Source organism: Danio rerio, chromosome 12, assembly GCF_052040795.2.
Source record: "Danio rerio strain M-AB ecotype USA chromosome 12, GRCz13ab, whole genome shotgun sequence".
Taxonomy (NCBI): domain Eukaryota; kingdom Metazoa; phylum Chordata; class Actinopteri; order Cypriniformes; family Danionidae; genus Danio; species Danio rerio.
The window spans coordinates 47,798,709-47,810,568 of record NC_141032.1 but is presented as its reverse complement, the minus strand read 5'-3'; the positions used below and the strand labels follow the sequence as shown (position 1 = coordinate 47,810,568).

The 11,860-nt window shown below is 36.9% G+C and overlaps 1 protein-coding gene across 3 annotated transcripts in view; it reads left to right on the top strand.

Annotated features, from left to right (window-relative positions):
- Positions 1-2: 2 nt before the first annotated feature.
- Positions 3-11,860, top strand: part of trim65 (tripartite motif containing 65) — a 20,126-nt gene continuing 8,268 nt past the window's right edge. For all 3 annotated transcript variants that reach the window (XR_015504587.1, XR_015504586.1, XM_087276935.1), the window contains exons 1-7: positions 3-106; positions 3,332-3,757; positions 3,907-4,002; positions 5,614-5,844; positions 7,619-7,787; positions 9,093-9,182; positions 9,274-9,413. Coding sequence is in view for 1 of the 3 variants with exons in the window: in XM_087276935.1 (XP_087133061.1) it covers positions 3,347-3,757; positions 3,907-4,002; positions 5,614-5,844; positions 7,619-7,787; positions 9,093-9,182; positions 9,274-9,413 (1,137 nt within the window). In the remaining 2 variants the exon portion in view is untranslated. The remainder of the gene's footprint in view (positions 107-3,331; positions 3,758-3,906; positions 4,003-5,613; positions 5,845-7,618; positions 7,788-9,092; positions 9,183-9,273; positions 9,414-11,860) is intronic.

The window sequence follows — 11,860 nt, the reverse complement described above, 5'->3', positions numbered from 1 at the left end:
CTGCGTAAGGAAAAAGGCGACGAGTTTCACCCATGAGAGAAACCCAATAACGCTCAGGAATCGGGATTATTTCAGATTTCGGCACAACCGATGAGTAAATGTTCATGTGGGTTTAATTAAAAAGGAGTTTTATATATTAATGATTAATGTCTAGCTTTAAAAATCGGTTTTATGTAGCGTCAATGTGGGGTCAGGTGGAGTTTGTTTATTTACTGATTATCGATGTTATGAATTCACTGAATTAGCTTTTGGCTTTAATTTCTATGTCGACTGTATTTTATTTGCTCATGTAATTGTCTAAATGTAGATAGCAGTTGAAATTAAACAGACTTAATTTAAGAAATGTGACATACATGCTCAAATATATATCTATCTATCTGTCTGTATATATGTAACATGTCTGTGTATTTAATCCATTTGTTTGTCTTTCTATTTATGTTTCTATCAATTTATATATTTGTCTGTCTAGCTAGCTATAATATCTATCTATCTATCTATCTATCTATCTATCTATCTATCTATCTATCTATCTATCTATCTGTAAGTTAATGTCTGTATATTTAATCCATTTGTTTGTTCTTCTATTTATGTATCTGGCTACGATTTCGGTGTGTCTGTCTATCTATCAATAAGTTAATGTCTATATTTAATCTATTTGTTTGTCTTTCTGATTATGTATCTATATTCTCTAACTATTTCTATCTATCTGTATATCTAAACACCTGTGTATCCATCAGTCTATTTGTTTATCTGTCTGTTTATTTGTTGATGTATAGTATTTATGTAGCTGTCTGTCTATCAATCTGTATTGTCTGTCCAGGGTTAAACGCTAAGGATATTTTCTACTGGCCCGATTGGACCAGTGGTTCAGATTTTTACTTGCCCTGCCAAAATTTTCACAGACTCCACACCCAAAAAAAAATCATACTAATTAGCCACATTTTTTTAATAATAGGTTCAAAAATAATGTCTGTGAATCTAAAATTTAAATATTTTCATTCATTCATTCATTTTCTTTCCGGCTTCGTCCCTTTATTAATCTGGGGTCGCCACAGCAGAACCACCAACTTATCCAGCATATGTTTCACGCAGTGGATGCCCTTCCATCTGCAACCTGTCACTGGGAAACATCCATACATGCTCATTCACATACTCGTACACTACGGACAATTCTGTAGCTTACCCAATTCGCCTATAACGCATGTCTTTGGACTTGTGGGGGAAACTGGAGCACCCGGAGGAAACCCACACCAACATGGGGAGAACATACAAACTCCAAACGGAAATACCAACTGACCTAGTCGAAGCTCGAACCAGCAACCTTCTTATAGCGCTACCCACTGCGCCACCACGTGGCCCAAATTAAATATTTTAAAAATATTTAGCAGTAAAATATAGCAGTATGGAAAAGTGCAGGTATTTTATTGCAAAACAAAAGGTGGCTGACTTGACGGCAAACTATGCAAAACATCAATTGCAAAAAAATTTATTCACAACATCCAATCAGAAAAAATGAAAAGCAATATGGTGTTTAAGACTTCACAGAAAAAGGGAATTTAGAGGCTTAAAAGCACAAATAGTTTCTCGATTCTAAAGGCTGATTTATTCTTCTGTGTCAAGCGCACGAGTATGCTATGGTGCGGCCTGCGTGTGGACGCATAGCCCTCGCCGTGGCCGGCGGCGTCGCTGACGCACACCTCTCAAAAAATGTAACTACACGTTGCAACAGCGCGTAGCGCAAGCTCTGTGATTGGTCGGCTTGGTAGCGCTGACGAGTGTGGGCGGGACCGAGAGCCACTCGAGCTCTGGAACAATTGTTTACAAGTGTGGAGTCTCGTAAATGAGCTCCGGATGAAAAGTTTTGTTTCGTGTTTACCTCATGGTTAACATTGTTGCACGTCCGCCGGTTCCTGCCTCAAAATAAGTAAGTTTGAGCCACTTGTACATTCAGGAAGCCTTCAGAAAAAACAAAACACCAGTGAAGAAACTCGACACAGAGAAACATAAACACCTTACTCTCAACTAGCGTTTCGGAATTGTTAATGCAGACCAACAGAAACAGCACGCAGAAGTATAAAGCCTGGTTTATACTTCTGTGTCAAGTGACCGGCGTAACCCACGGCGCATGCAACGCACGTAGCTGTGCATTTATACTTCTGCGCGCTGTCTCTGTTGGTCTGCATTAACACTTCTGAAACGCTAGTTGGCAGTGAGGTGTAAATGTTTCTCTGTGTCGAGTTTCTATGCTGGTGTTTTGCTTTTCCTGAACACTTCCTGAATGTACAAGTGGCTTAAACTCACTCATTTTGAGGGAGGAACCGGCGGACGTGCAACAACTTTAACTATGAGGTAAACACAAAACAAAACCTGCCACCCGGAGCTCCTTCACGGGACTCCACACTTGTAAACAATCGCTCCATCTGGCTCGCGACGGTCGTGCGGCTCTCGGTCCCGCCCACACTCGTCAGCGTTACCAAGCCGACCAATCAAAGAGCTTGCGCTATGTGTCATTTTCTGAGAGGTGCACGTCAGGTGCGACGCCAACGGCCACAGAGTAGGGCTATGCATCAACGCCTTAGCATACATGTGCGTTTGACGCAGAAGTATAGATCAGCCTTAAATGCACAGCAACACGTGTTGCATGCGCCATGGGTCACGCCGATCATTTGATGCAGATGTATAAACCAGGCTTAAAACTGTATTTGCACGCAATTGACAAATAGTCGCAGGCAAATAAAAAATTTTGTCACAAGGCAGCACTAGTCTGATCGAGCCAGTAACGATTCTGTCTACTGTCCCGAGCATTTCTTTTTTTTTTTTTTTTAAATGTTTTATTTATACGTTGTGAAACATTACAAAAATATACAAAGACATAAAGATGTAACAATAAGCAAATACACTGAAGAATATTTTGAGCAAATAATAATAATAAAAACAAATAACTAAATAATAATAAATAAATAAATAATAATGAAAATAAATAGATAAATAAATAAAAAAACAACACTAGTGCAATCTTGTATACAGAAAAAACAAGTCTACAATGTGTTGACCAGAAATAGTTTCCTGTAAAAGCTGGGCATTAGGTGGTGGGGGTCCCGAACATTTCTCACGCTGACCCTGGGCCATCAGGCAGTCATTATTGTTGAGCCCTGCTGTCTATCTTTTTGTCAACATGAAATGTTAACAGTTGAAGGCCAGTAAAAAAGACAGTACATTGAACCACATGATCTTTTACGGCAGCATGACCCCAATAGCAGTTCTCTATGGGCGGTTATATTTACTGCTTCTTTATTTATTCATAATTTTATTGATTTTTTTATTCTTCCAGACTTCCGGATCTCCAATGGAGGATCACATGCAGTGCACGATCTGCTTGGACCAGTTTAAATTCCCAGTGACCATCCCATGCGGTCACACCTTCTGCAAGACGTGCATTTCCAAATTCTGGGATGGTCGAGAAAAAGACTTCCAATGCCCCGTTTGCAAAGAATGCTACGAGACGAGGCCTCAGCTCAACCGTAATGTGTCCATGTCAGTGTTAACAGAAGTGGCCTGCACAGTGAGTCCAGTGAAGAGTGATGTTTGCAGGGGGGCTGCCTTCCAAACGGAGCCCGAACAGATCTGTGAGCGGCACCAGAAACCTCTGGTCATTTACTGCAGGAACGACGGCATGTGCGTCTGCTACGAGTGCTCGCTGAATGAATGCAAAGGCCACGATAAGATCTTGGTGGAAACAGAACAGAGGAATAGAGAGGTGAACACACATAACCATCATGTATAAATACTAGTGCATGTGATTAATCACATGCAAAATAAAAGTTTGTTTTGGCATAATATATGTGTGTGATGTGTGTTATTATTTTATTTTTAAAGTGTCTTAAATTATCTTCATTTGTAATGCAGGCAGGATTAAAGAAAAAGAGTGCGGAAATCAAGAAACACCAGGAAGCCACTGAGCAAAACCGCCTGGAGCTGATGGAGAACCTGGAGAAAGAGAAGGCAAGTGTGTGTGTACTTGCTTTAGTGATTTACAAGGACGAAAATGTGTATAATAACATGTGTGACCTAGTTTTACGCTATTGAGCTGGTTTATGAAGACATGCCTGATGTCCTCGTAATTCACAATGCTTAAAAATCATGCTTAGCAATGTCTTTTTACCTACAATAATTTGCCACAGGATTTCTACGAGGGTTACGTTTAAAGATATGGCCATATAATAAACCATCATAAAGTCCTTATAAACCACAAATACAAATGTGTGCATATGTGTACTATATATATGTGTTTTTGGTGGTTTACGAGGACAAAAATGTGCATAGTGACGCGTGTTACCTAGTTGTACTCTATTAAGCTGGCTTATTAAGACATAAGCTGGCTATTAAGACATGCCTGATGTCCTCTTAATTCACAATGCTTAAAAATCATGCTTACCATGGGTTTTCACATTCAAAATCTGCCACAGGTTTCTTATCAGGGTTAGGTTTAGGGGTAGGGCCATATAATAAGATATTTTTAATGTATAAAATGCATTAAATGAATAAAATGAGTCCTCATAAACCACAAATACAAATGTGTGCAGATGTGTACTGGTTTTGGTGGTTTACGAGGACAAAAAATGTGCATAGTGATGTGTGTTACCTAGTTGCACTCTATTAAGCTGGCTTATGAAGACATGCCTGATGTCCTCTTAATTCACAATGTTTAAAAATCATGCTAACTATGGTTTTTCACATTCAAAGTCTGCCACAGGTTTTCTATCAGGGTTAGGTTTAAGGGTTGGGCCATATAATACGATATTTTGTACTATATAAAATGAATTAAGCCTAGGGAGAGTCCTCATAAACCACAAAAAAACAGTCTGTTTTTCTGTGTGTACTGGTTTTAGGAGTTTATAAGGACAAAAAAATGTGTATAGACGTGTTTGATCAAGTTGTACTCTATTAAGCTGCTTTTATAAAGACATTCCTGATGTCCTTGTAATACACAATGTTTAAAAACTTAACAAGGTCTTTTCACATTCAAAATTTGCAACCGGTTTACTATGAGGGTTAGGTTTAGGACCATATAAAAAGCTGTTTACTCATTACGCCTGTGGAGAGTCCTCATAAACCACAAAACAAATATGTTTTTCTGTGTGTACTGGTTTTAGGAATTTATAAGGACAAAAAAATGTGTATAATGACGTGCATAGCCTAGTATTATTCTATCAAGGTTTATTTAGGTTTATTAAGACATGCCTGATGTCTTTGAATTTACAAAGCTTAAAATCATGCTTCGGGGTCTTTTTTACATTCAAAAATGTGTATCCTATATGGATTGGGCTATATAATAAGCTGTTTTTACTGTATTAAAATGCATTACGCCTATGGAGAGTCCTCATAAACCACAAAAACCAATGTGTTTTTCTGTGTTTATTAGTTTTAGTTTATTAAGCTGGTTTATTAAGACATGCCTGATGTCCTTGTAATTCACAATGCTTAAAATAATGCTTAGGGGTCTTTTCACCTTCAAACATGTGCATCTTATAAGGGTTAAGGGAGAGTCCTCATAAACCACAAATACCACAGTTTGTGTGTGTTAATAATGTTGTTTTCTATCTGTGTTATCAGGTGTCTCTTCAACAAACGTCTCAGTGGGTGAACAGTAAGTTCTCTCAGCTGATAAAGGTGTTGGCAGAGAAACAGGAAGTGACGCAGTTGTTTCTGGAGCAGCAGCAGGAACTGACAGTGTTGCAGGCTGAGGAAAGCCTGTCTGTGCTGGAGGAGAGAACGACACGGCTCTCAGCCCTGCAGGAGGAGATCGACAGCCTGTGTATACTGCCTCCCTGCCAGCTCATCAAGGTTATCACACACTGTTTTATTTTATTTATTTAATTAAATTTATCCATAACAATTACATGATTAAGTTTACATGAATGTATAAAGTTGTTAATAATTATAACCAATAATTGTTAGGTTTTGTTTTATTATTTATGTATGATATATTTACAATGATGGCAGTTCATTTCGCTGTGGTGAACCCTGATATATCAGGGACTAAGCCAAAAAAAGTAATGAATGAATATTTACAGTGACATGAATTTTTAAGGGAATTATATTATTATAAATTAATTTCTACTTGTTTTGAGGGTACGGTTATTTTATTTTATTTCAGAGAAATGAAAGATGGTTGTCAAAATGGCTCTTTATAAATAACGTTTTTATAATAAATGTTATTACGTTAAACAAATTCTGTTGAGGCTGAGGTTGTGTGGGTAGAGAATTTATACAGATAATATGATGAGCAGTTTTTATCTATATTTTATTTTTTAATAATTAATAAAAATATATATTTTTGCAATTATACTGTTTTTAAATTGTGAATTATGATTTTTACAATGAAAAATTAAATGTCTATATTAGTATATAATAAATAAATAAATAAATATATATATATATATATATATATATATATATATATATATATATATATATATATATATATATATATATATATTAGTTAATAATTTTAAAAAGGCATTTTATGTATGTATATATATATATATATATATATATATATATATATATATATATATATATATATATATATATATATATATATATATATATATATATATATAAATGTATATTATTGTCATTATTATACATTGTTTTTTATTGTTTTATTAATTATATTAATATATTTATGAGGAAAATATTATGAATATTAATATTGAAGATAATATTATATAAGGATATAAGGATAATAAATATTATGTTTTAACAGTATGGTCAGTATTGTTATTAACATCTGATATTAAGTATAAAATATTATTATTACAATAAATGTTTTTTATTGTTTTATTATTTATATTAATATGTTTATGAGAAAATGTTAGGAATATTCATATTATTATTAGAATATTACCAGGATATTGATAATATTAATGTAATATAAAAAAGGATATTGATAGTATTATTTATTCATTCATTTTCTTTTCGGCTTAGTCCCTTTATTAATTAGGGGTCACCACAGCATAATGAACCGCCAACTTATCCAGCACATGTTTTAAGCAGTGGATGCCCTTCCAGCTGCAACCCAACACTGGAAACATCCACACACTCTTGCGTTCACACTCGTACACTACAGCCATTTTAGCTTATCCAATTCACCTGTACCACATGTGTTTGGCCTGTGGGGAAAACCGGAGCACCTAGAGCAGGGCTGGCCAACCCTGTTCCTGGAGAGCCCCATTCCTACAGATTTCAGTAGCAACCCATATCAAACACACCTGCCTGTAATTATCACCTGGTGTTCAGGTGTGTTTGATATGGGTAGCAGCTGAAATCTGCAGGAAGGTGGCTCTCCAGGAACAGGGTTGGCCAGCCCTGACCTAGAGGAAACCCACACCAACATAGGGAGAACATGCAAACTCCACACAGAAATGCCAACCGACCCAGCTGGGGCTCGAACCAGCAAACCTCTTGCTGTGAGGCGACAATGCTAACCACTGCGCCACCGTGCTGCCTATTAATAGATTATTGTGAAGAATATTAATGAGGAGAATATGAATCCTAAATGTTGTGTTTGATCAGGGTGTTCAGTGTTGTTACTAATGTCTGCGTGCTTCTGCAGGACTCAAGGTTCATGGAGGTTCCTCGGTTCACTGAAGTTCCTGTGGATGTTCATGCGGGCGTGCAGGAGAAGCTGGCGCCGGTCACTGATGTCCTGTCCCGAGTGTCCAAACTGGTGTGTGAGGATCTGGAGAGAGCCGTACAGCTGTCTACGGGACACCAGAAAGACAGTGAGAAACCAGCTTCATTCTGTCTGTTCACTCACCATATGAGGAATATCACACATTATTTCTGTTCGATGTTTCAGTCAGAGATTGTTTATTAGTCAGCCAGGAACAGGGCCGGAGTGGGACTCCTTTTCAGCCCTGGAGTTTCAAGCCTTAGACCGGCCCACCTCAGTTCACGACTGACTATTTTAAAATAACGTCATTTCGAATTTAGTTTCTAATGAAACGATCATGTATTTTTCATGAAAACAGCTGCTTTATAAGTTGAAATTTTCAACAACCCAAACCGTATTATATGTCTTAACAATAAAAATGAAAAAATAAATAAATAAATTCAATTAGATAGATAAGGATCGAGCTCGGGTCCTGCAGTGTGGCAACGCAACGTGCTGACCACTGGACCACAATGCCGCTATTGTTAAAATTATGTCTATTGACTACTTAATCTTTTTCTCCCCTTTCTAGATTTCTGATCAATTTATGTCAGAGTTATTAACGTAGTGAATCATCTGATTTTCATTGAGCAGGTGTAATATTCATTAAAATTAATTATTCGAATTTTTATATTCACTAAGGTGCCGCTGTTTGGGGTTGAATAATAGTTATGTCATCATTAACCTGCAGGCTGCATTTTGCTCACGGGGCTGCGAGATAATAAATAAAAAGCATAAATTACATATAAATTATATATATATATATATATATATATATATATATATATATATATATATACATACAAACAACAGTTCTGTCTGGTCCTTTAATCAGATTGGCTGATAGCCGTGCACTATTCTGCCACATTTATTTTTTTTTTTAATGCTAAGGTCAATATTATTAGTCCCCTAAAGATATTTTTTTGACTGGCTACACGACCACTTCAATGTGGTGATGTCATTCGCCGATGAACATTTCCTGCTTGTTGTTAAACTATTTCATAACTGTGACAAGAGGCAATTCAATCATAACTTCGTGGTACAACAGATATCATAACATTATTTATCAAGATGTGGCTCTTTTTGCATTCTCAGAAGCTCTAGAATTTAAAAATGTACTTGTTATTGTTTACATCCCTCAAAATAGTCTATAAGCTGAATGCTGTTATCTTCCAAATAACTAGTAAAATATGATGTACTGTCATCATGGCAAAGAAAAAGGTAATTAATTATTAAAGCTATTATGTTTAAAAATGTTGAAAAAAACATCTGTTAAACATCACTTGGGAAATATTTGAAAAAGAATGAAAGTTTCACCTGAGGGCTATTTCATCAACTATATATGTGTTCAGCATGCTTGTTTTTTTGCTTATAGACTCTCCTCAAGACAAGCGTCCAGTTCTTGCTGTGGTTCCCAGTCCTGCAACGCCCTCATATCCCGCAGAGAGAGAAGGACTGAACGCATGTATGCTCATATCAGCACATTATAGCACTGAGCTCTGAAATATTTTTATTCTTCACAGTCTCAGATGTGCATTTATTTATTTTTCACCCAGACCACTGCGCCCTGACCTTTGACCCCCGCACAGCCAACGCTCACCTGCGCCTCTCCCAGAGCAACAGGAGGGCGGAGCATCTGGTCTCAGGACCCCGCCCTGTCCCAGCCGACGAGTCCCGCTTCGACCACACCTGGCAGGTAGGATTTGATCATGAATTATTCAGATGTCTTCATGATTGAAGTTTTCAGAAATATTATAGTATGGTGCAATTGTAACTGTGTTGCACTTCAGATCCAGCTTATGACTAACAGTTGAATTTACCTTTAAAATTATTTTTCTAAAATCCTTAACAGTAATACATACAACAGCAATAATATTAAACTAGCAGTTTCAAATTAGAAACCCACATTTAAAAATTAGAAACTGATTTTATTCCAGCCAAGTCCAAAAAAAAAACCCTGAAAAGGCCTTGCTCTGTTAAGCGTCACTTGGGAATTATAAAAATAAATAAATAAATAAATTCATAGTTTGGGACTTGTGGAGCTGCGCATCGATGGATTTGCTCTTCAGTGTTTGGACTTTCAGCAGTGAAAATTAAACCACACTGAACTGAACTGAACTGAACTGAACTGAACTGAACTGAACTGAACTGAACTGAACTTCAACTCTGAAAACTGGACTGACACAGTGTTTCAATTTACTAGAACTGACTACCTACTAGAATAGATAATATACTGAATTGATTTTATATATATATATATATATATATATATATATATATATATATATATATATATATATATATATATATAAACACACACACATATATATTAAGGGTGGAGCCGAACCCGAATACGGTATTCGGAAAGGCACGAATAGCGTGTTTTTACGAATACTTAATTCGAACAAATACTTGAAAAATTATTTGTATTCGGGAGCAAGAAAAACACTATATCAAAAAGCAGCATTTCCTCATGAGACCACAGTGCATGCCCGCGTGAGTGAGAGAGAGAGAGAGAGAGAGAGAGAGAGAGAGAGACGCTCAGTCAGAAGTCGGAGGGCGCTTCTCCACAGCAACAGACAAAAGGCTCGGCTGAGCGAAAAAAATACTTCACTGCATCATTATTTTTGTTAAATAGATTTTTGTACCTTAATTGGGTTCCAAAGGCAGTTTATAAACTTGTAGCGGAGTTTGATCGGACGTCTGCAACCGGGTGCTCTGTTTACGCAACGTTAGCTCTGTTAGCGCGGTAATTTAGACAATAGTCTGTTGACAGAGTAACGTTAACGTTTGTTTATAAAGGTTAAAACGATGCGTTTGCAGTTGTGTCGAATAGTATGCACTTATGGGAGTTATATGGTACGTCTACATTACTGTCTTTTGCAGACAGCAAGATATATGCTATAGGCTAGTTAACCTTAGCATAGCTTCCCGTCACTTTTTATTAACTTAAAACTCCTCAAATACATTTTGGCACTATGAAAAAATGAGACTGCTGCTGAGCCATTTCTTGGTCCTCCACCAGTCAAAAGAAAAAAAAAACCTTCAGGTTCTGTGTGGAAGCATTTTACAGTCAGTGGTGCTGCAGATAAAACAAAGTGATACTGTATAATGTGTGCAAAAGTGAAATCAGCAGAGGCAGAGATATTAAACATCTGTCAACATCTTCTATCCATAATCATTAATTAATTTCTTTTCGGCTAAATCCCTTTATCAATCTGGGGTTGCCACAGTGGAATGAACCACCAATTTATCCAGCATATGTTTTACGCAGTGGCTGCCCTTCTAGCTGCTACCCAGCAGTGGGAAACATCCATACACTCTCTTTCACACACATACAATAGGGACAATTTAGCTTACCCAATTCACCTGTATTGCATGTGTTTGGACTGTGGTGGAAACCGGAGCACCCGGAGGAAACCCACGCCAACATGGGGAGAACCCAGTCGGGGCTCGAACCAGCAACCTTCTTGCTGTGAGGCAACAGTGCTACTCACTGTGCCACCGCGCAACCTTCTATGTAATATATTATCACATGCACTAAAAGCATCCTCTCCTGATACTGTCTGTGAACCCCCCACAAGCATCAATGCCCTCAATCAGCACAGCTATGTTCTGCTAAATCCTCCACAAGCACCAAACCATCAACACAGCCACATTCAGCCCCAGCAAGTCAGTTTCAAACATAAAAAAAAAACTTTGTGTCTGTTTTGTGGCAGGCAGATGACAATAGCAGGGCTGTATCTTTTAGTATTATATAGAATACTTTTGTTCTGCCAGATCTCCCAGGCAGAGTTTTACTTAGATTTATTTAGTTAATTTTAGTTTTTGGAATTTTGTGCATTGGAAAGAAGTTCTATCAGAAGAAGAACAGTTTTTTGAAGTATTATTTGTTTTTATTCTGTCTATTCAGTGTCCTTCAACAAGAACGGTGATGGTGGGGTTCATAATATTCACAATGGTATTTTATTAGTTGTTGGTTTAACCATGGATGAGATAATGGCTTCTATGTTATTTTCTTTTCAATCACATTTCTTGTCACATGTTCAAAAACAACAACCAATATTGCATATCTATAATTTATATAATGGGTATAATTAAACAATACTTTCACTATAACGTAAATAAGAATTGTAATAGAAA